This window comes from Equus asinus, chromosome 25 (assembly GCF_041296235.1).
Source record: "Equus asinus isolate D_3611 breed Donkey chromosome 25, EquAss-T2T_v2, whole genome shotgun sequence".
In the NCBI taxonomy this organism is placed as follows: Eukaryota; Metazoa; Chordata; class Mammalia; order Perissodactyla; family Equidae; genus Equus; species Equus asinus.
In genome coordinates this window covers 51,597,721-51,622,507 of record NC_091814.1, presented here as the reverse complement: position 1 = coordinate 51,622,507, position 24,787 = coordinate 51,597,721, and the positions used below count along the sequence as shown (strand labels likewise).

General features: G+C 41.3%; 1 protein-coding gene and 1 long non-coding RNA gene across 6 annotated transcripts in view; one reads left to right on the top strand and one right to left on the bottom strand.

The window, feature by feature from the left end:
- The window catches only part of SELP (selectin P), a 46,527-nt gene extending 43,473 nt beyond the window's left edge, over nucleotides 1-3,054 (bottom strand). For 2 of the 3 annotated variants that reach the window (XM_070498006.1, XM_014845148.3), the window contains exon 1: nucleotides 2,769-2,932. In XM_070498006.1, the coding sequence (XP_070354107.1) occupies nucleotides 2,769-2,771 (3 nt within the window). In that variant the 5' untranslated portion in view covers nucleotides 2,772-2,932. Of the gene's footprint in view, nucleotides 1-2,768 lie in introns of all 3 variants that reach the window. The other variant, XM_014845147.3, reaches the window with a different exon arrangement.
- LOC139042095 (uncharacterized) lies at nucleotides 1,446-19,810 on the top strand. 3 transcript variants are annotated; one of them, XR_011498333.1, is made up of 5 exons: nucleotides 1,446-1,945; nucleotides 14,121-14,374; nucleotides 16,011-16,146; nucleotides 17,541-17,909; nucleotides 18,415-19,810. It is a non-coding gene; the product is annotated as an uncharacterized lncRNA (long non-coding RNA). The 3 variants fall into 3 exon arrangements; XR_011498334.1 differs by lacking the exons at nucleotides 14,121-14,374; nucleotides 16,011-16,146 and having other exon boundaries at nucleotides 1,719-1,945; XR_011498335.1 differs by lacking the exons at nucleotides 1,446-1,945; nucleotides 16,011-16,146.
- Nucleotides 19,811-24,787: the final 4,977 nt, after the last annotated feature.

Here is a 24,787-nt window from a genome sequence, read left to right as displayed (position 1 = left end):
AGAGCTTAATTGAAAAGATAGGTTGGGGCCAGATCTTGTGGGTCTGAAACGACAGTCGGTAGAAGGGATCCAATTTCCAGGGTTCCGAACAGAGAATCATCCTGAACAGGTGCATCTAAGAATGTTTTTTGGATGAATTAGAAGCAGGGTGGCTGAGCTGCAGGAGGCTACTGTGATAGTCCCAGTGGGAATTAAGGAGAGCTTGGCTTGGGCTGGGGTCAATGAGAAGGCAAAGGAGGGAGGTTGATGTGAGGGTCGTTGAGGAAGCGAACCACACAACTTGTTGGTGGCAAAGTCCAGATTTTACAATGCATTACAACTGACAATTTCCCTTACGTTTCTGTGTGGTGGCATAGCACAAATATTAGTAGCTCCAACTTAAAAGTAGAAAGTGAAACACAGTGAAAAACGAGGTCTCTAATCCAAAAAGCAAATTAGAACTAAAGGCAAGTAGGAGCCCAGGACATCAACTCTAAGAATCAAAGCATATATGTAAAGCAGACTACTGATTGCCATTATTTTGAGTGAAATATTAGCATTAAAAATAAAGTAGCATACCTAAAATTTTTAGTCTTTTGGACAATGGCAGAGCTATATTCCTACAAATATCAAGGGTTAGTTTTGTGTTTAACTTTATAAAATTTCTGTTTTGCTTTTCAAACAGAGAAGTTAGACACCTAGAAGACAATATAATGAATGTCATTTATGAAACCACCATGTTTCTACTCTCTAGGGTTAGGTCCAGGGTCTTTCTTCAGTTCCATCTGTTCTGTGGTAAGTCATTTTGATTTTTGAGTTCTTGATTAATAATAAGCTTCCATTTACAGAATTCTGAAGCTGCACATTCTAAGAGCTGGTGGCCAGCCCAAGAGAGTGGGATTCATTTAGTTGCATTTTGAAAATCAGGTAATGGAAGAAAGAGCAAGAACTAGAAGCCACAGACCTACGATGGTTAAAAGGTATAAGTGGAAGCGAATCCAGACCTGCTCCTTAGCCCCCAAAGCTCTGATGAATATTGGCATAATTTAACTTTAAGTCCCAAACCTGGAGCCCTTGTCTGAGAGCTATCTGATTGAAAACACCCCACCAGATAAACCTTAACCTCTTCCCTCAGGTCCTAGAGGTTAATTGAAGCCACTCTCTGAACTTGAAGCCAAATTATATACAGAGTTTGAGATTCCTGAATCCCAAAGGTTAAATGTGTTCAAGAGCAAAAGAGGAGATCTTGTCTTTGGAATATTTAAAACAATTTCAGGGCTGGAGTTCTTAGCACTTCAATGCAGAGTTCCAGTCTAATTTCAGGATGCCAACTGAGGAGCTTCTAAGCATAAAGCATAGGAGGTGATAGGGTGGAGTTCTTAACCTGGGACCCGTGTGGAGGTCTGGGAACCCCTGCAGTTGTCCCAAAGCTTGGTGTTTATGTGGATGTTTGTGTTTTCATCTAGGAAGAGAGCTTGTAACTTTCATCAGAATCTCAAAGAACTCTATGATCCGATATGTTGACAGACCTCTGAAATAAGGGAGGATCCCAAAGAGAATAGAAGGAAGGGAGAATAACTGCTCATTCATTTAAGTTGAGCAATTCAGAAGAAATATGATGTGCAAAACAGGAGACAAAGTCATCTACATTCTTATGTCATTGGGGTTCAGACTTAGGACAGACGCAGACTCCTTCCTCTTCTCTTCATCGTCCTCTTAGCTCTCTTCTCCCCAACACAGAATGTCCTCATTATAGTGGATGAGCTGAAGTGATTTGGGCCTTACCTCATTTTCATGGCGTTTGAAAAGTGGACTACAGTAAAGTAAAGAGGTGGGATAAATCAAGTTTAAGTGCTACTTTCTCCTGGAATCCCACAGAAAGGGGCTCTAAACCAGAGACAGTCTGGCTCTTCTCTAGCCACAGACTGCAGGATTTTGGAGCCTGGAACTGTGTGAGATACTCTTGGTAAGTTGGAGGTAAAACCATGTATGTCTTATCTAGGATAATGTTAATGAGCTCAAGAATGCCTTTTTCCTTGGATCTTCCCCGGATCCCAAACTCCACTAAAGCCCAAGAATTTTCTCTTTCTCATAACAAGAATAGCTAACATTTATGAATCAGTTACTATGTGCCAGCCTCAGATCTAAATACCTTTTGGTGTAATCTTATTTAATCTTCACAATGACACTACAAAATAGAATACTATTATTATCTCCATTTTACAGATGAGGAAACTGAGTCACTAACAGGATTGAGACTTAAGGCAGAAATGGGAACCGTGTAGATGCTCCACATCAGTCTCAGCAGACTTGTAGGGCTCAGAGACAGAGTTAGCAGCGCTGGGGATGAGAAACCATTCAACCATAGGCTTGACCCAGGGCATTTGCTCAGCCTTGCATTCAACCCAGAGAGAAGAGCAGTCCTGAAGAAGAGTGTGGAGGGTTTACCAAGATCTACTCCAAAAGCCCTGATAGGAAAAACAGCATCTGTGGAGCCAGAGGACAGGAGTCCAGATGCAGACAACATTGAATGCGGCCTTCGGTAAAGCACCCAGCCTCTGTAAGGCACAGCAGCTTCACCTGTAAAATGGGAATTACAACCTCCACTCACAAGGATATGAGGAGGGTCAAAGTGGACAGCAGGTTTTGAAATGTATACTCCAAAGGGCTAGTCAACGTAAAGCTCCATGGCTGCTGCTATTTCTCACTTTCTGAACCTTTGCCTGCCTATCTCAGCCCCAAATCACTTCAGCTCATCCCCTTCCCATAAGAAAGAGAAATGAACTTACCATCTCCTTTGCAACTCGGTTGGCTTTCTGCCGTCTGTCCAAGACAGACTTCTTATAGTTTTGCTGCCTCCCCTCAGTGTCAGTCTGTTTAGAAAAGCAACTTCCTATTCGCTTTCCAGAAATTCACCACAGCCCTTCCCCCGAGCTTAGAACGTTGATAGGACGGGAGCCCTGCTGGCAGCTTAGAAACACCAGTCACGGAGGGCACAGGGGTCACCCACTTCCATGGAAGATGGCTGGAGCAGGGGCAAGCATGAGTCATTCCTGGACGTCCAGGCTGAGCAGTGCAGGAACAGTCCCCACACCCCTAGGGGTCAGGTTTCCGTTGATTATGAGGTGAGTCCCAATGTAACATCATGTATTTAGAAAACATACTTTGTCTTAATCACAATATCCTATAGTAAATTTTCCAGTTATTGGAAAATCTCAGTGAATATTTACTATTCCAGCAGGCTTCTAAGGGAAAGGAGCAAAAATAGTAATGAAACATAATAAGGTAGGAAAGGGAAAAGCCACTGAGGGTTTTCTGGCGATTGGGAGTGATTGTTGGAAACAGTTTTGAAATGAAATATACAATAGTCATGGGTCATAATTAGAAAAGAACTTCTGTTTCTCATATCATAAAGATGGAAGGCTTAGTGTGTGGGAGTCAAAGGCTGTGTGGCACTGACTCGAGCTCTGATTAAGCTACCTGAGACCCATCTTGGTTCCATGTGTGGCTTTCCATTAGGCACGTTACTTGAACTTTCTATGCCTCTGTTTTTTTCAACTGTGAAACAGAATGATAATAACAGAACCTACCTTACAGGGTTGTTGTATGATCAAAGGAGTTAGTATGTGGAGAGTGCTTGGAACCATATCTGGCGCACAGCTGGCGCTCAACAAATGTAAGCTACTGTTGTTACTTTTCAGATTTCAGACAGTAAATCAAGTACGTAGTGTCATAAGAAAACCGTAACTCCAATTTATCCTCTTGGAATTCTCGTTGTGTGGTGCTGGGTGCTATTCTTCGTTCACTCTATGATTGTCACAGCCTGTAAGTAGGCATCTCATGGATAGATTAAAAATTAATCAATTGGAAAGATCTGGAAGGAAGTCTAAAGGTAAAGATGATTTAAGGAGCTTGGGGCTGCATTTGCACTTAGGCATTTAGGAGCAAGAGGAACAGCTAATTACAGAGTAGAAATAGAAAGCCTGGTGAAGGAGGTGGTCATAGGGGAACAATAGGAAGGGAACAAGAGATGTTGACAAAGAGGAAAGAATGGGGAGCTCGGAGGCAGCATGATGCCACGGTTTCAGCCCAGCCCTGGAGCCAGACTGCCTGGCTCCACCACCTACTGGCTGTGTGACCTGGGCAAGTGACTACCCTCCTTGTGACTTAGTGCCCTCAGCCATATTAGTAAGTAAGGATGATAGTCACCAATTGTCACTGCATAGAAGTGTTAGGACATTAAGCGGGTTTACATGTGAAGTGCTTAGAACAATAGCTGGCACCCTGTAAGTGTGCTGAGAGGCTAGCTATTATTTTTATAAGAGTTACCTCCACTGCCTTCTGATCTTATTTCACTCTCCAGCCCCTTTTTGGCATTGCCTCATTTTTTTTTTTTTTTAATTTCTCAGATGGGTCTGAGGGAAGGTCCTATGTAGACTATAGGCGCTTGTTAATAATGTGTTTTAAGCTGGATAATGTTAAATTTTAGGGAGTATGAGGGAAGGAGAAAAGGAGTCCTAGGAATAGGAATGGGAGGAAAATATCAATTGACTTTGTTTCAAAGCTGTTCAGGCTGAATACCACTTGCTCTCATGAATATAGTCTATGTAGAACATTTGTGTTGTTTCTAATTATGTGGCCATCAAAAATATTATATAATTCCAGTATAATTTAATTAGTAGTGTTATTTATCTGTCTCATATACGTTTTCTCATCTCTTCATATTATACTCTAAATTCTCAGAGGGCAGGGACCCTTTTGTCGACAAAAATAATCCATAACCAATCTATAAATGAAAATTTGGGTGAGTTTATTCTGAGCTAAAATCTGAGGACCATGGGCTGGGGACTTTCTTCCCCAAGGAAGAAAGGACACCAAAGAAGTGGGGTGCACAGAGTGGTTATATACCCCCAAACAGGGTGTTTCACATATGATTGAAATGTCCCTTTTACAATAGTCGCGAGACTGTTCTGCAGGCACAGCGATTGATGGACACAGCAGGTAGCTCTGCTGTCTCGGTGAACACAGCAGGGTGGCAGGTCTGTTGTCTCGAGCTGGGTGGTCACAGGTGAGCTGGGTGGTCACAGGTGAGTGCAGCAATCAGTTCCTAGCCTAAGGAAAGATGCTTATCCCTGAGGAAATGCCAACGTGGGGGGGGGGAGTTGCACCTTTATCTTAAGGGCATTTGTTCTTGCCATAGGAAATGCTTAAAGCAGATATACAATGCGTGCTCAACAGCCACAGTCAGGCCCTTTTGGAAAAAACAAAGTCAGGCCGAATTAGGTTGACACCAAATGGCTTCCTCATGTACTCCAATATATCCTATTGCTTGACGTTTCAATTTGTCACTTTCTTACATTAGTCTTGCTTCTCCTTGAGTATCTAGCAGAAGGCAAATAGACACTCAACAAAAACTTGTTGATTCGTTAATTAGATTGATGACTCTGGGTAGACACAACGAAAGTTCTCCCTCCCATCGTCCTCTCTGGATTCTATCTATCTTATTACAGCAGTGCAGTCACACACACAAGAAATGGTTAAGTCCCTCCAGGCTCCAGGCAGTGCGCTAGCACTAGGGGTCAATGATGAACAAAACCCTTGTGGAGCGCATGGTTGTTGTCTTTTGGGGTGGTGGGGGGGCATGAGATACTAAGTAAAAATCACACAAATAAATGCAGGGGGAAAAAAATGTGGTGCAATGAGAGTCTGATGGAACTTGGCCTGATGAAGGCTCCCCAGAGAGAGTGACTTTAGAGCTGAGGTCTTAATTTGAATAAGGAGTACAAACTTTCACTTATGAAATACGTGAGTCACGAGGATGTAATATACAGAAAGGAGAATATAGTCAATAATACGTAATAATGTCACATGGTGACAGATTGTTACTAGACTTGCTGTGGTGATCATTCTGTAATGTATATAAATGTCGAATTACTATGTTGCACACCTGAAATTAATATGTATGTATGTCAACTATGTTTCAATTAAAAAAAAATTGAATAAGCATGACCACACTGGGTAGGGAGTCCATTCTAGGCCAGTCAAGGCTCGGAGTAGCGTGGGAGCCTCCACAGTGGCTGGAGGCTGGTAAAGGAGGCTGAAGAGGTAGGGGGCACCCAGGCCACGCCAAGTCTCACAGGCCGTGTTGAGGATGTATCTTCATGCACACCATCTGTCATGGGGTCAAAGAGGAGGCAGTTAATTCCCCAGGGAAGTCCCACCTGCACAGCCGGTCCCTCTACTCAGAGAAGATTAGGGAACTTTCTACACAATAAGCTGTAGGCTGACAAGTTAGAATTTAAAAAAGAGAAAATATAGCTTTTTTTTCTCTTATCATTACTATAATACATGTTAATTGCAAAAATAAAAGAAAATTCAGGTAAGTACGGAGAAGTGAAAGAACCACCCATAATACTGTCACCAATAGAACTGGGATCAATTTGTACATTCAGGTACATTTAGTACAATGCTTTTTATTTGATAATATATCATAAACCTTTCTGATATTTTAAAATATATTTCTGCTCTAGTTACAATGAAAAAAACTCCCGAGTGTCTGTCCCTCCCCTGATGGCTGACACTATCATGGACAAAGATGTCAGCTCTCCCCATGCAGCTTTAGGAAGATATCTTACACAAGGTTCATGAACTTCTAACACTTCTGCTGCAATTCTATTTAAATGGTCTGTGGTATTCTGCTCAGTACTTCTTTTCTCTATCTTTGCTCTCCAGTTTTTGAAAGGGAAGGAAAGGCAAAGAAATGAATCATCTTGGCAAAGATCTCAAGCAGCAAACATGAACTTTCACAAAACCATCCACTCAAACAACCTTAAATAGAGATCGGATTCTCAGGAGAAGCTCCACATCACCATATTTATGCCCTCTTAGCCCCATCCAGGAGTTCATTTATTCATCCTCCACATTTTTGTGAGGGCCTGCTCTGTGCTAAGATCTAAGCTATGCTCTGCAGACACAGAGATGAATAAAACACAGTCCCTGTCCTGAAGAAGCTCAAAGATCAGTGGAGAGATGGGCAGAGAAACAGATAGTTATGAACAATATGGAGGAGGAGCATATACACACATTCTTGTGCGGGCCCCACAAGAGGACAGCTAACTCAGTCTGATGGTGGCAGTGGAGAGGTGGTCGGAAAGGGTGCTGAGAGGAGATAACCCTTCAGCTCAGTGGATAAGTCAGATTCTTTTGTGCAAGCTCAGCGGTTGGACATGCACACACAGAAAATAGTCTAAACTCAGCAGATGAATTAGGAAGTGGTTTTTCACATTATAAGTATTTTTACCCTTCCAAAAGCATATTGTGTCTGGGGCCTCTTGATTATCAGAAGGCTGTGATAACCACAGAAGGGTTATGACCTACACTGGAACACTATAAACACAGTTAAATGGGTGATCTGTCTATAAATGAATACCATGAGTAGACTTTTTCAAAGGCAATGAGGAAGTGAAGCAGAGATACGATGTCTATGAGCTACCGTTACTAAGCACTTACTCTTGGGCCAGACCATGTGCTAAGCATTTTAACAGCTATGTCTCATTTAATTCTTGCAGCAGCTTTATGAGGTAGACTCTATCTGCCCAGCTCATCCATCTACTCAGAGTTTATTATACATTTTATTGAAAAGGAAATTGAGGCTTGGAGGGTTAAACGCCCTGCTTAAGATGACAGAGCTGATTATGGAAAAAATGGGATTCAAATTCAAGTCCAGCTGAAACAACGTTGCACTAAAATCTGGGTTTTTTCATTAAAAAATCCTTTCTGGAAAGAGAAGAAGAGGTCCTTCTGACCCTGTTCTCTTGGTTTTCTGGTGGGTATTCTATGCTCAAAAGCTCTGGTAATTAAAGTCGAATCAACAGGGAAACTAACTCAACCTACTTCTCATATCCATGTCAGGACGTGGCTGTCACATCTCAGGTGCTCTTTTATTGAGTCTGTTTGCGTTAAAATTGCCTTGTTCACTAAGGGAAGTTTTGGTCAGTTTGCTGGGGAATGTATGTTTTGTCTTGAAATGTGAGGCAAATATGAAAATGCCCAATTCAGAGGAAAAAAGACAAGGTTGAGTGGGAAGTATTAAAGGCTGATTTCTGAGTCCTCATCCATCATCCAGACTAAGATCATGTAGTTCAGAGTTCCTATAAAATTTTCCTGCAACCTTCCTAGTTGACTTGTTCTGCTGCTAATATTGGCAGAACACAATTTATTTTCTTTTGATATGTGCAAGGGGATGTTACTTCTAATGGCAATTGTGGCTGCTCTCTGCAGCCACTCATTTCTTTAGGGACAATTTGCAAATAGATATAGAACTTATAGAAACATACGTAACATTTTTTTCATTAAAATATTTTATCCAGTAGAGCTCATTTGATGATCCAAACTATTACTATCATTTGAGACCAATAAAAACCTGACACGTTCTCTAGGTTTGTTTCCCTTACGGTGTTCTTGAGGCAAGACAGCCAGATATAGAATTTAAAATACTAACTCAGCATTTAGAGACACCTCCTGTGGTTCAGAAAAGTGCTTCTCTAGTTAATTAAACTTCTTTTTTAATTGAGAATTAAGCAATTGATGCAATAAGACCTCTCAGGCCAGCGTCTGTTATAGGGAGGCCAATGTTCTAGGACTTGGGACTTCACAAAGATATGCAACTCAGTTTACTGAGTCTCCATTGAAAGCTGCCTCTAAGAGCTCTCAATGTAGCTGAAGATATAGGCCAGCTGCAAAGAAAGGGGAACTAACCAGAGGAGATGGTGCGTGCTCGTACAGATAGTGACGGTGACCAGCATTCACGGAGACATCGAGCTAGTCAAGCACCAAGGATGCAGGGCGGGACATACATCTTGTGCTTTCTGCTCCAACACCACAGGTCTAGGGGAGATCAGCCTCTATTGGCTTCCCATACAGCTGTGAATGTTCTCAGACAGCCAATGCAATTATTTCTTAGAATGCTAATATTTATTGGGTTTTAGAAATTGAACAACTTCAATTAAGATTAAGCAGAGAGGAATTCCAGGGGACAAATGCATCCTACATTTCCTCCCCATACACACACACACACACACACACACACACACACATACATTGCACATACCTTTAAAAAAAATAAAAATAAAAGAGTACTATTTTAAGAGTAATGAATCTCTTATGAGTCTGGTAAATATAGAAAGTTTTCCTTTTTCTTTAATATTTGCCCCTAATATAGGTTCCTAAACTCAGACTCAAAAATGTATGACCTCCTTTGAGACCCTTGCCTTGTACTGGTGGGAAGGGTCTGAATCCTATTAAAGGGTGGGGGCTGAGCCAGTTTAAGCTTAGAGTTGAGTCCATAGGAACTGAATGAGGGAGGCCCTGGGAGTAAAGAGTCAGATGGGCGGGTCCAAACCCAAATCCTTAAGGATGTCTGAGAGTCAAAACCCAGAGGCCACAGATAACATCAAGGCCAAAGGAGAGGCTTTGAAAGGGAGAGGAGGCCAAGGGACAGTGGGTGGATGGGCTGGAATGCGAGAAAGGAGCCCATCATCTTTCTTGGACAACCTGGCTTACAGTCCAGCAGGGGCTGGATGAATGCCAGAAAAGGCAAACATCATCTACTTCATTCGGAAAGGAAAACTTAGCCAAGGATTGAGGGTTGGGGTGGTGGCGGGGGGCGGGGGGAGTTGCTCTTCAAGTACTTGAAAGACTGCTATGTGAAAGAGGAACTGTATTTTGTGGGCCTCCATGAGACGGGCACATGGGCAAAGGCGTGTGTAGGCAGTTACAGGGCCTGTTAGGAGAGCAAGGCTGTGGCCTTCCCTCTGGTCGCCAAGCACCCTGTGTGCCCATAACCATTGTCTCTGCTGGTTGGGCCTGGGCCCCTACCTCACTCAGTGGACTGTCAGTTTCTCCAACGCAGGAACAGGTCTTAGTCATGTTTATATCCTCTGCATCTTGGTATACCCTCTAAAAATCAATTCAAGTCACATCAGATTCCCTGCATCTGAGACATTTTCTCTCTCAGTAAGCCATCCATTCAGAGCAGGGCTGTTTTCTCTATCTATAACAATCACTGCTTCTCCACAGCCCTAGCAGGGCTGGCACCGTCTCCACCGTCCTGTTAGCCCATAGCTCCTTGCATTCAGAGGCATGAACCCATGTCCTCTCCCACCACACGCTTACCCAGTACATAACTTGTCATTTGAACAAAAATATGACAGAATTGAGGAAATACTAGATTTTTTTCAGATAGATTTGGAGAGGTAATTTTTGAAATGGCTTTCTGTGCAGTATCTCAGCCTGAAGTTGGGACTAAGAAGAGCTCACTTGCAGTCTGACCAAGTGGGGTCTTACACAGAGAATGCAGATTCCCGGGCATGAATGGAACAAGGACAACTTTAATCGCACCTCCCACTGGTCTGAGGGCCCCTGAGTGAGTCCTACAAGTAGACAGGTCATTTTGAACTATGTTTCCAAATTGACATTTATGCTTAAAAATTGCTTTCTTTTCTTATAAATATCTTGGTTATCAAAATGAGTGGTTTATTGAAATACGCATAAACTCCAGCTGTGGCGTTAAACAGTAGGTTATAATAAAATAAAGAATCGGAAAAGTAGGAGCTGCATAAAGTCGCTTAGCTGGAAGTAATCAAATCAAGTCCAAATTTTTAATCCTCAAATAATTCTGTGATCCTGGCTCCTGATAAAAGGGAATTGTCTTAGCAACAAATAGAATAGCCTCTTGGGCATTCGCCTTCCTTTTAACAATGAAGAAACGGGAAAATGCGTCATTTGAGATTTTAATTCAGGTGACTTGTTTGTACTTAGACCGTTACACTGTTGAACTGTTCTTCTCTTTCTGTAGCAAGTGTTTGTTTTTTCACTCTTTGTTATTATAGTAAAACTAAAATTGTGTAGCTCATCTGTCAATGTAATTAATAAAAACAAATTTCCACAAAAAAGTAGTCTTTTGCTAAAATGAAAATGTGAGAAATACATTCTCTTTTAAAAGATCCGTACCATACAGAATGAAAGGCAAAAAGAAGAAGTGAAAGTCATCCATCGTATCACCCCACCCAAAGGCGCCCCCTGTTAACCTGGTAGGCTTTCAGGATTTTTTAATTCGTGTATTCACAAATAAATTTTCAACAAAAATAGATTCAAGTTTTATTTTTGTATTTTAGTTTTTAAAACTAAACCATATATTAAGGACATTTTTTCGTATTAATAAATACAGGTGACATCAGCCTTTATAACGGCTGTAAGGTATTCCATGTATAACGCTTCTTAACTTACTTCAGATATCCCATATTGGTGACAACCTTGCTATTCATAATTTCTTGCTATCACAAAGAACACTATAAAACATTGTAGGATGTTCATCTATGCCTATATTTGTCCTATAATTTCTCTGGGAAAATTATTAGAAGTGGATTTATTAGGCCAAAGTGTGTGTGCACTTAAAATACAGACAGATATTCCTTCATTATCCTCCGGATCAAACTATAAATTTGCACTCTCACCTATAGCGTATGAGAGTGCCATTCCCCAGCTCCTGCTCCAACACTCAGCTTTGTCAACTTTAAGAAACTTGGCCAAACGGGGAGACAACAATAACAAAAATCTCATTTTTCTCATTTTTATGATGTCAACTACTATGGAGCTTACCCAACGTGTAATGTTTTGAGAGGTAACACAGAAAACGAGGACGCTGCATAAAGATGTCTTAGATATCACCTCCGGCCACTTCACGAGCTTGAGGACTTTGTGTGGTGACTAGCAGTGAGGCATGAAAGGTGGCAGGCTCAACAGAGGTGAAAAATCAGTGAAAAGCTGGGTGTCTGAGACCCGGACGGGGACTGCTCCTGTGTTTTGTGGCTTCTGCCTCTGCAGTCATTTGGCTTCTGCTCGCCTGCCTTCAGCAGGGTTGGTCAGTCAGCATTTTTTTTTAGAAAGTTAGGTTGTTTATTACTCTGTGCACTGAGACCACATTGCTAAAAACCCGTGAAATTCAAAGAAGGGAATTCTGGTAAACACATGAGCCTGAGTAGTAGAAAACTCCGTCTGTACTTTGCAACAACACTCAGCGTCCAAATATTTTGGTTATCAAATTGGGTCATTGAATGAAGTACATTTATACTCCAACTGTGATAGTGAACAATAGGATATAATATAATAAAGAAATGGAAAAACAGCAGCTTCATGAAGTCATTTAGCCGGAAGTAGTCGGGTCTGACTTTTTCGATCCTCAGGTAATTCCATGATGCTGGCTCTTGATGAGAGGGAACTGTCTTCCCCAGAAGTTTAATAGCCCCCCGAGGCTTTACTGCAGAGGCAGTGGGGACCCCGCATGACCTAAACGGAACCTTGGGGTCCCAGGGAGCAGTGTTGCAAGGTGAGTTTAGTTCTAGGTGTGTTACCCAAGGGGCAGAAGTTTCTTTCTGAATGAAGTGGTCTGCTGGTAATCTCTAAACACTTTTTAGGCTGAATCCATTTTTTCTAGTCTGAACTTCATGGTTTCAATAATCTGCTTTTTCAAGTGCTTGTGCTGTGTGGCCTTGGGCAAGTGGCTCAACTTCTCTGAGTTTAATTTTCCCTGTGTGACCTATATAAACAGTGAAAAAGTTGCATAATGAACCATGACCAATTGGGATTTATCCCAGGAATTCAAACTTGGTTTGACATTAGAAAATCAGTTGTATAATTCTCCATATTAACAGATTAAAGAAGAAAAAAATGTAATCTCAATACACAAAAAAAGTTCAAATAAATTCAACATCCATTCATTTAAAAAAATTAGAATGTTAGGGAATTTCCATGACATCGTAAATGGTGTCTAGAAAGAAAATCCATAATAAGCATTATACTTAATGGTGACATACTGTAAACATTCCCTTTAAGATCAATAACAAGACAGGGGCTCGCTATTTCTACTTCTGTTCAACACTCTACTAGGGGTCTTCTTAGACAAGGCAGTAAGGAATAAAACAAAAAAAAGATTGGACAGTAAGAAATAAAATTATTTGCAAACAATATGATTGTCAGAGTAGAAAACCTCAGTGAATCTACAGATAAACTATTAGAACTGATAAAAAACTTAAAAATGTGACTCAATAAAGAAAAAATATACAAAGTTAAGTTGCAATTCTAAGCATCTACACAAAAAATTAGAAAATGTGATATTTTTATAAAAAGGCTTTTATAATATTATAAAAATTTCAGATACTGGGGGAAAAATCTAACAAAAGATGTGCAATGCTTTTACAGCAAAGAAGTATGAAACTTCATAGAAAACATTGCAGAAAACATAAAGATATATTTATGAATCATAAAAATGTATATACTCCTAAAATTTTCTGTAGATTTAATGCAATTCTAATAAAAATCTCAGTAGGTTTTTTTGATTATAATAGACCTTCTTATTAACTCAATAAGTGTCTGTTGAGCACCCTGTCCTAGCCAGACACCCACCGCACTAGGGGTGATAGGGTAGAGCAATGAGCAAGACCTGAAGTTCTAACCCTTAGGGACCTTAGTCTTGTGAGAGAAACTGACAAAATCAGTTACTACTAGTATGACACATTGATTATAGGCTGTGTGACTGACATTTTACAAGTGATAAAACTGAAGTTTAAATAAGTTAGTTGCCTTGTCCAGGACTACAGAGATAGTAAATACGAGAGCCACTTCTTAAATCCAAGTCTGCAAAGTCTGACTTCAAAGCCTGTGTTCTTCCCATGTCACCAGGCAGGTTTCCAAGGCCCCATTTGAACAAAGCTCAGCCTGTGTACCTCTGTGTGCACAGGCTCCTCTGGGTACCTCTGCGGAGCCACAAATGCTTCTGAAACACCCACAAAGTCTATACGGACAAAAATCTGCACCAGTCGAGAGCTGCAGCAGCAGTGAAGTGCATGCTGGGTGTTCATGGATGCCGGCACCACTGGGCTCTGTGTTGAGGCAAAGTCTGCAGCAGCTGAGATGTGATTTCAGGGATGCTTCTCCTCTAGAAGCTCTCTTCCCTGGGCTGTCTCAGTTTCCAAAAAATTCCTTAATTGAAGATTCAGGCTGCAGGATTTCTGGGAAGACTGTGGAATAAGTGAAAATGTCAGCAACCTCCATGTCTCCAATGCCATTACTATTTTTTTTTTCAGTAACTAGAATAATAATGACAAAAAGGCTCTACCCCATCCACAACTGAGTAAGACTTTGTCTGGCTTTCTCGTCTGAGTTCCTAACCTTGGTAACCAGGTGCGCTGTGGAGGGAACACCTATGCACATCCATACCTCAGAAATGGGACTGGAGACCTCGATGCCTCGTCCTACCTAATGAAACCCTGGCGGCCCACCTGGCGAGAGTCCAGGCTGCCACTCCATATGGCCTGCTACCTTGTCCTTGTCAGCTTCGGTAAGTAATTTAACTCAGGGGCTTAAAACCATCTTTTCAGATTTGTGAATGACAATGAGCATCAAAAAGTCAAAATCATGAAGACTAAATACTAAGGGGAAAAAAAGCCTCATAATAAAGAGGAACCAAACCATGAGCTGAGGAAAGTCTTTCTCCAGAAAGTGTTTTACCTCATGAATCTGAAAAATCCGAAAACTATTTTACACAACTAGCTCTTTGCTATGCTCAGAGAGATGAAAGAGGATGTGGCATGAGGGACAGGTATGAGAAACAACAATCTCGATAAAATATGTGATACAGCAAAGAAAATGATGACTGTAAGCGGTAAAAAGCAGAATTGTTACTGTAGAAAAGTAAATGCACCACACAAAAGAGTCTCTGTGTTGTGATAACTGAGAACTTGGCTCTTGAGTCAGACGGATTTGGCTCTAACTGAATTACCATTCTGCCACTTACCAGCTGTATGGCCTTGAGAAATTTACTAGAACTCTACGCTTCATTCATAAAATGAGGGTAAAAGGAAGATTAATAACATTTAATTCTTGGATTTAGTCACTCAGGATTCTCTGTTAAAATGCCAACCTTCCCGGGAGAGGTAGACGTTACAATATTATCATCGTTGAGCATCTACTTTGTAAAAGGCAAGTTTCTTAAAGAACTACCTAACTGAGAAAGGGGAAGAGATGACAAATATTTTGAAGAGAGAGGTAAGCTGAGTGTCCCAAATGTGACCAGGAAAGTGCCAGGTCAAGGGAGGAACAGAAAGAAGCACCAGATTTTGACTACTCCAATGCCCATGAGCATGACTGACCTCACTCTTCCAGAAGAAGGCTGACGGAACTACCAGACCCTACTCTTTAAAGTAGAACTACAAACTGCTTTCCATTGCCTGTAGAACATTCATATTCTCACTATGGTTCCTTATGTCTTACTAGGTTGGTCAACTCATATTCCTCTTCTTAGGGAATACTTAATCTCCAAGTATCTCAGATATAAAGCATGATTACATACAAAGGGTCACGGCATGGTCTAGGAAAATCACTTTATTTATACCATCTTGAAGATCTCAACTGGGCGGATAAGTGGTGGAGAAAGAATTACAAACCACTGAGTTCAATCACTTCTAGGTGGTGCATATCTACGATGAAGAATAGGCCATATCGCAGGCTCCTAATTGAGCAACAGGAGACCGGGGATGGTGGGAAGGAGAATAGGAGGCACCAGAGGCCAGTTTAGACTACGTCACAATTTGGCCCGGCCCCAGCCTCGGTTTGGGCACCACAGCAGGGCAGTGAGATAGCAGCGTCTTCCTGTCTCCAAGCACCTAGGGAATTACACAGGAAGTCAGTTACACTGACCGGGCAGACGAGAAGGTAAATTGTGGATGCTTTTCCCAGGCGGCATTATACTTCCCCTGTTAACACCTCCCATTGTGGAAAAATCTAAACAAACCAGAATTAACGGGAATCCAACATCTTCCTTTCTATAGTGAAAAGTTTCCTTGACGAACATTGAGGGAACTCCATTTTGGGGGGCTAGGAAATTGGAAAAAGAAAGCGTTATCAGTGCATAAACTAGTTTTAACTTTATGTGTTGAAATTGAATATCTGATCAAAAATGTTTACACATACGACAGGTTGCTAGGAAGCAACGATGGTGAACAATCTATATACAATAACACGGCAAGGCTCATAGATGACATGCTGAGTAAGAGAAGCCAGACAAAAAAAGAGGACATACTGAAAGATTCTGTAGATAAAGTTCAAAAACAGGTGAGCCACTCTGTGCTGTTAGAAATCAAGAGAGAGGTTACCCTGAGGGGAGGTGGCAGTTAACGCCTGGAAGAGGTGATAAGGGAAGCTTCTGGGGTGTGGTAAGGACCTGTTTCTTGATCTGAGTGCTGATTACCTGGATGTGTTCAGTTTGTGAAAGCTGTGCATTCTAGACACGTACCCTTTCTCTTGTGTATTTTATACTTCAGAAAAGTTCAAACAGTAATTAGCAATAAAGACGAGCTCAGTTAGCCTCAGCATGAAATAACAATTTACACGACTATTGTTAGTATTGCTAGTGGAGTGCACAAACTCTGAAGCCAGACTCCCTGGCTTTTAACCCCAGAACTGCCATTGACCAGCTGTGTAATCCTGAGTGAGTCACTCTTGTTCCTCAGCTTCTTCTTCTGTAAAATAGAGAGAGAAATAATATCTACCTCACAGGGTTGGTGAGAGGATTAAACGAAGGTGTGTAAAATGTGTAGAACAATGTCATATATTAAGCTCAAATGTATTAGCTATTGCCTCATTTCCCTAATGTCTTCCTTTCCACCAGCCTCTCTGCATGCAGAGACAAGGTTGGTCTTGTTCCACATTGTACCCCTCGGCCTGGTACATAGCTTGTCTTCGATAGTTGTTTACTATTATTAATGGTATTCAATAAATATCTGTCAAACGGATGAAGGAACGTGCATTTACTGGTAAGGTATTTGATATTGACAGAATAGTGGGAAAAGCCCAAATTTTAAAAACAGGAAGGTTTCAAAACCTTATTTCCTCATCCTTAACTATTGACTTTTTTAGGGGGAGGGAGGGACAATTTATCGAACTTTTCTGAGCCTCTGATTTCCCATCTATAAAATGGAAATAATTCCTTCCTGCAATGTTGTTATATGGATTTGAGAAAATTCTGTTAATTTATTAATAAATAATAGCTATTTTTGGTGCAAATATTACTATAGTAACCAGAGCACAACCCAATGGGACACCATTCATGTTGGGTGCAAAGTAATGATGTCCCCTGGAATACTGCCATGTAGAGCCCTGAGGGTATCCGCAGTACACTTTGCGGGCCACGAAAATTACGAAAGCAGCCCTTCATCAGAGTCTCTCAGGACTGTATGCATTTGGGGTCCATGAGAGCAACTGAGGGTTAATATTACCTGCACAGACTTTCTGCAGGTGATATTCTCATTTCAAAGTTATGGAAAAGGAGACACAGCTATAAACTGGAGACCCGGGTTTAAGCTTAAGCTTTTTAAATTCCAAGTTCACTACTCTGTAAAACCCAACAAATACAGTGAAAGAGAGAGAAGGGTAAACTCTCTGAATAAACCAGTTAGCATCAGTGTTTGTGCTATACGCTCATTTATCATTCATTTAACATCTACTAGATGCTCCAGAGCTAAGGACTACCCACTCCATTCCACACCCCATCTCCCTCCTGCATCCTGGGATGGATTCAGTTCAGCTGGTATCCAGTCAGGATGGAGTTAAAGAATACAAACAGAACCTCATCTCCAATCAGATGAACAGGATATTTGGCAATAACAAGTTGCTTCTGAGGAAAAGTGAGTTTCTTGCCATGTTCCTTGTCAGCGTTACAAAGCTGAAAGCTAAACTTATCTTCACTTATACCAGCACACCCTGTTGCCTAGTCCCGTTTGTTTGCATCTGCCATTGTTGCTGCCGGTGCCTGGACCAGGACCCCAGCCCGCAGGTTTCCCCGGGGCTTCCTTACGGGCATCGTCTCAAAGTGTCTGGTGAGTAGTCATTTATTGGCATGCAAAGGGGCCAACTTGGGAGCTGGCTAGGTCTCGGCCGGGGAGGTGTTGGCAAAGCCCAGGCATTGCATTTCAATAGGGCAGGAAGGGGATGTGAGGGCCTATAACCTCAGGGACTTTTTCCAGATGGCCCACCCCATCTCTCTCCTGCTCTGAGGAAGTGGCTCAGCCTAGAAGCACCACACAGGGGAGAAATGCAAACCTTAACCCTTACCAGTGGTAATAGTTCAGGACTACCACCAGATTCTGTTAAAAGTTTTAAAAGCACTCAAGTGTTGGCAAAAATAAGTGATCTTGGGTTAATCATAACTGGAATGTCGGCTTTCTCTTTGTGGAAGAGCCAGCCGATCGCATCTCTCTGTACCAGTGCCCCCAAAGAAGAGAAAATATACTGAGGTTGCAGCAAGAGGAATTTAGGCTAGAGGTAAAGAAGAATTTTCTGAAAACAAGTTTACATAATTACATGTTGGAACTATTTTTTCAGGGAAGAACTACGCAGGGCCCTTTCTGAAAACGGAAAGCTGACGTGATCTTGCAGTTCACCAGAACTCTGTGCAGGCTTTGGATCCACGCTGTTGTTTATTCCCGGTATCCCTGTAAGGAAGCCTGGGGGACGAAGTAAAAACGTTTTGTATTCTTGTGTTTTTATTCTCATTTACAAGGCATAAATAGATGGACTAGGTTTTGATCTTGATTTAATTCTAACGTTTATTGAGCACAGCACAAGCAGTTTTCAAGAGTTAATTATCTGGCCACGGCCCATATTTCAGGAGTTAATCATCAGGTCGAAGACTCACACACATAAATATGTGTGATGATCAGTACCATAATCCCGCAGAGTGCTGGTGAGTTCAATAGATGAAGAGATTGCTCCCATTTGGCGATTTAGGAGAAATCTCCTTTCATGAGCTGGTCTTGTAGGATGGGATAGATTTAAATAAATGCAGATGGGGGACAGTGGAGGCAACAGCTCAAGTAGAGATCTGGAAATGGAAAAGCACAGAGTGAGTTCAAGGAAAGGCAACTACTCTAGGGTGTGGAGAACCTAAGTCAAAGATCAGAGACTCCCTGGCCAGACCTCCAGCACACAGTGCAATGGGGAATAGAAATGATAATGTGTCAGGTCAGGTTCTCCAGGAAACAGGCGCCTAGACGGGTAGACATTCAAGAGCTGTTTGGGGAGAAACACCTGTAGAGGATAAAGGGAACAAAACAGAGGTAGGGAGGGAGAGCCTTCAGAATGGGGTACAAGCAAGACATCTATAAAAGGAAAAGGGGGAAGGAAAGAGGAAAGGAGGAAAGGGTCGGAAGCATTTCAGACTGCAGCACAGCCCAGGGGGAGTTTCAGCCAGGCCGGTGGGGAATCCTGGGTGCAAAGCCATCTGTCAGAGGAGACCCACACCCGTGTGATGGACTTGTGCTATATCACAAATGTCGTCGGTCATTGGCTGGGAGCAGCCTGAGGGATGTGCAGCCTTGGCATGAAAGTGCTGGTGGATCCAGAGGGGTAGCCGCTGGGGCTGTCAGTCAACTCTGCTCCCTCTATGAGAGGTCTGAGTGGTGATTTTCATGGCTACCACATTTGGTCAGCATCATTGAATGACTCCTGATTGAAGAGACACAGCTTCTAATAATTCATCATTAAGGATAATGTTTGTTGCAGTGTTGCTAGCTGGCCTTTTTTGGTTAAAGAAATTCCCTCTTCTGGCTTACTAGAAGTTTTTCTTTTCATTTTTAAAAATTAGGATTTTTTTTTTTGCAATATTGAGATGATTATATGGTTTTTCTCCTATAATCTATTAATATGATGAATTATGATTAGAGATTTTCTGGTGTAAATTCTACCCTTATATTTCAGGAATAAACCTGAATTGAGCATGAGGTTCTATTTTTTATTTTCTGCTATATTTGGTTTGCTAATGCTACGTTTAAGATTTTTTTCACATGTATTCATGAGGGAGATTGGACTATAGCTTTTCTTTTTTGCAAGTCTTTGGTTTTTGAATCAAGGACATTTTAACTTCATAGAATAATTGGGGACTAGTCCTTCATTTAATATGTCTAGAAAATGTTAAATACATTTGGAAAAATATGCTCAGTTTTTTTTTTTTTTTTTTGAAAATTGGTAGAACTTACCTGTAAAATTATCTAAGCCTGATGTTTTCTTCGTGGGAAGAGTTTTAACTCCAGATTCAAATTCTTTAACGATTATGGGAGACCATTTAGGCTTTCTATTTCTTCAGGAGTAAATTTGTAAGTAAATTTTTTTCAGCAAATTTGTTTATTTTGACAATTACCAAATATATTTCCACTAAATTGTTCTTAAGGTTTTTTTAATTTAAAAAAATCTGCAATATCTTTAGATATATCCTTTTTATTCTCCTTATTTTGCATATTTATACCATTTTTCTTTTTTCCTTCATCAGTTTGTCTACTTTTTGATCCTCTTGTTCTTTGTTTCTATATATTAATTTCTGCTCTTAAATTTATTATTTCTCTCTTTTTACTTTTTTAGGGTTTATTCTATCATTTTTTTCTCTAATTTCTTAAGTTAGGTGTCTAATTTTTAGCCTTCTTTGCTTTTCTAATAATACAAGCATTAAAATGATACATTTTCCCTGACATTTCTTTTGCTGCACTCCACAATTGCTGATATGAAGTGTTTTTAACATCATTCAATTATGAAAATTCAAAGTTTTCTTTGTGATTTTTTTGACTTATGAGTTTCTTAAATATTTTAAAGTTATTAAGCATACTGGGATTTTTAAAAGTTTATCTTTTTATTATCAAGTTAAAGCAAATAGAAGAGACTTTGATCTGCATGATTCTAGTTCTTTGAAATTTCTTGACACTTGCTTTGTATCGTTGTATATGATCTATTTCTATGCATGTTCCCTGTGTAGTAGAATTAGCTAATTGTTTAGTCAAGTGTTGTCTATATGTCCATGAAATCAAGCTTAGGTGTTTTTGCATGAGGATTGCAGGTGCAGCCTGAAGAAGATGAAAAGCCTGATATTTGTGAAGTTGGGCTGTTTAAAGATATTGCCAAGTGTACGAACAAGCAGTAGTTTCTAATCTCTGGGTATTAACTCCCGCTGGGCAAGGTCTTTTTTTATTATTATTATTATCCTTGTATAGATCTGTATTTTCTCAATTAGTAGATAGTAAAAATAACTACTGTCCTGCAATTTTTTTTTAACTTTAGCAAGTGTTCCTCATAACAGAAAAGTTCAGAAACTACTCCTGTGGGTGTGTGCTTTTTAAAGAGATACTGATTTCTCTAGAACAATCATAGAGTGCTCCAGAGGTAATTAGCACAATTGTGCAAGTCGTGTGCACCATCAAACGTGCCTTCTGCCTGTCAACTCTAAATACACATGAAACTGACAACACAGTCAAAGGTGAGCCTAAGGGGCAGGCATTTTCGGAGGCTTCCTAGCACATTGAGATAGGCTTGGCCAGTCTGCAACAGGGTCTCTGTCAGAATTGCATTTCTAAAACTAAATTCAAACTGCTTTCATTTAGGGCGTCAGAACTGATTGAAATTCAGATCTTTAAGAGCCCTCAGTTTTAGGACTTTTCCCGTTCTCAGTCTCCATCACTTGTTTCGTGAATCCAAACCCATTTTGATCATATCCTTGACTCAGTCCTGTAACAAGGATAAAGGAGATATGTTCATGCTGAGGAAATATAACAAAGGAGGGACTTTCCTACAAGATCTGTGAAAAAAAAGAACATTTGCATAAACCATATTTAACCAGAATGTTTGTTTTATGTTTTTCCTTTCTGAATGCTTTGTTACACACCCTTGCAGCCCCCCTCCCTGTCCCCCGACCCAACTAGTCAGCCACCAAAGCCTCAAAAAAGTTTCACCTTGGAATCTTCCTGGCCCCACCCTGATCATCCTGCCTGAATAATTACAGTTACTGACTCTTCTCCCTGCTTCCGCTTCTCTCCGCTCCCAACCCTCAGACGAGTTCATCTTCCCAGAATTTCATAGTGATCCTGTCCGTCTATTGCTCAGGTTTTCCCAGAAACTGTGGAATAAACTTCACAAGCTTTAGTCTGGAGTTTAAAGCTATTCTATGCCTTTTTCACTGCTGGTTCTCTGCTAAGCCTGTAAAACCTATCTGTCGTTTCTGACTCCATACCTTCGTCTTAGCTACTTAACCCACCTTCTGCTTCCTAATTAGACCTCACTCAGGATCTATATTTATCTGTAAATTCTGCTGCCCTTTGCCAAGTGGCCCCTCCCTCCCCCGAAACCAGCATCTCTGAACTTGCACCCTCAGCACAGTTAGTGCGCGCTGCCTCGGCTTGTAGTAGATATCTTGTAGATATCCAGTAGATATCTTTTCTCTGCAACCGCCACCTCCAGATGCTGGGTCCTTCAGGGCGGGACTCCGCCTCTGGGTGTCCACAGCCTCTGGTACCATTCCTTGCAATAGTAAATTTTTAGTAGATGTTTAATTAGTTAATTGAAAACCTTAGGCCTCTCTTCATACTAAACGTGCCCATGTAATTTATCACTCAATAGCCATGTTGAACATCTATTGTCCTCCCAAGAGAGGGGGAGGTTCTCAGGATGCTGAGATCAAGAGACACAGTCTGTTCCGGGTTGGGACCGAGGGTGCTTTTGTTGTGAGTCGGAAAGGCCACATTCTTTTGGCCTGCCCAAGGAGTCCAGCATTAGTATTTGAAATCAAATCTATTTTGAGTAATTTCTTATTCCCTTTTCTCTTCAGCATTACACACCAGCTCTTTTTAATACCACCTTTCCTTACCTAATAGACAGACACTTAGTAGCCATGGGGACTTTCCCAAGTTATTTAATATCTCTGGGCTTCAGTTTCCTAAAATTTGAAATGGGAATAATAATACTGGTGGCCAAGGATTAAAGGCTGTGAGGAATGTAACCCAGATGTCAACTAGGGTCTCTCCTTTAAAATCCGGATACAATGGATTAAAAATGCTGATAATGTGGAAGCCCAAAACACTTCCTGAGTTCTCAAAATTCCCAGAGAGCTTAATTTTCCTGCTCTCTTTGGTACTGATTTTCTTCTAAATATTTGTTTCTACCAAAATATTTTGTTCCAACTTTTCTTTTTGTGGCTATTCCTTCATATCTGTCATTTTCCCAAACTAAGGAAGCAGCCCCTTCACCTTAAACTCCTCCTTCAAAGCGCCCTGAACGCAGGCCTGTGTTTGTAGTAGAATGTTTACAGAAGGTTTATGCGATGCCGAGGGAGTCACACCACCTAACATTCATGTCAGTCCTCAGCGGGCAGGCAGCCTCCACAGAGTTCTTGCTAACCGCACCTCTTCCAGTTCTTTTCTATCTCCATCCTTTCCTCTTTTTCCTTCTTATGTCATCACAGGAGGAAAGAAAACTCAGTTTCCTGAATTTTCATACACAGGGCACCCTAGTTACACGTTACTACTGCAGAAGTTCCTGCCAACACTGAGTCTGTAGGCTCTTGCCTTCTGCCTCAGAGGCTTATCAAGAAAAGACAGGTTTCTCCCAATTTGGATTTTGATGCCAAATAAGATCACTGGATGCCAACTAAAATAAATTGAAGATAATAAACTTAAAAATAAATTGTTACCCTGCTTTTATCACCATCATGGCTACTAGTGCTATTACAACTATTAGAATTGGAAACACTCCTACTAGATCTGTTCCTCGGACCACGGTTCATACCAAGATGCCGAGGAAAGTTTAGTTCCGATTACACCTTTCAGAGTCACACAGGGAGGGCTGTAGAGCATGAAATGCCCAGAGCCCGCTAGGTCAGACAAGCCTGCCGAGGCCAAGGGAAAGAGAAAATCTCATTATTTTTCCCAATAATTTCCCTGCCTCTTGTCATGGGTTATGGGTTGTTCTGGCAGTGGCAGCTTTTCTTTCCTGAATGAGACGTGTAAACAGAAGGAAGAACCAAACTGCTGGAGTCCAGAGAGGTAAATTTTAGAAAAACTTTGGAGAAAAGGGAAATGAAGAGATGCGTCAGCGGGCAGAGAATAGAATCTTTGAGGGGGAGGAGCACGGGCAGGGAAAGGCTAACCATTGGTTTTCCACAGAATGGTTTGAGTGTGAAGCCTCTTTCTTGTCTCATGTATTTCTCCTTAAGTCGTTATGGAGCAAGGTCTGTTTCAGACGCGTGTCAAAAACAGAGCACAGTCCTAGGGAGGCCAAGGGGTGAGAACTGAGGCCACGCAGGGAAAGTGTGTAACACTCTGGCGACAGGTTTTTCTTATCAGATTTAGGTCATAAAATTAATTTAGGTAACAAAATCTTAATTTAATGATATATTTCTGCGGGAGACTAAAATAAGACAGCCCAGGCCCACCGGCCTCTGATGAACAAATCCAGAGGACTGGACAGTTCTGTGTCCCTCGACTCTTTCGATTTCACGAAGGCTCGTACTCTGGGTTATGGGAAAAAGGGGTTATTTCATCTGATCCGGGACACAACTGTGTGCAGAAGATAATGGTATCCCCATTTCACGAATAAGTCTGAAATTCAGAGAGGCAGATGACTTGCAGGGTCCCACCACAGAGGTAGAGGTAGGATTCCAGCTGAGTGGGTCTGACTCCCCAACCTATGCCCTTCCATCTCGCCCCAGCAAGAGGGCAGGTGGTGAGCTGACCTCCTGTGGTGAAAATCTCAGTGCTGGGTTGCTATCTGAACACAAATGAAGGACCCTCTGGTGTCTGATCTCAGGAGAAGGCCTCAGACCTGCATCTACTCAAGCCCTTGCATAAGATCCAGAATCCTACACCAAAAAGCAGAAAAGCAAGATTTGGGTGGGGAAAAAAATCTACATTTAAGGTTCAGTTCACAAAGCAATTTCATACCT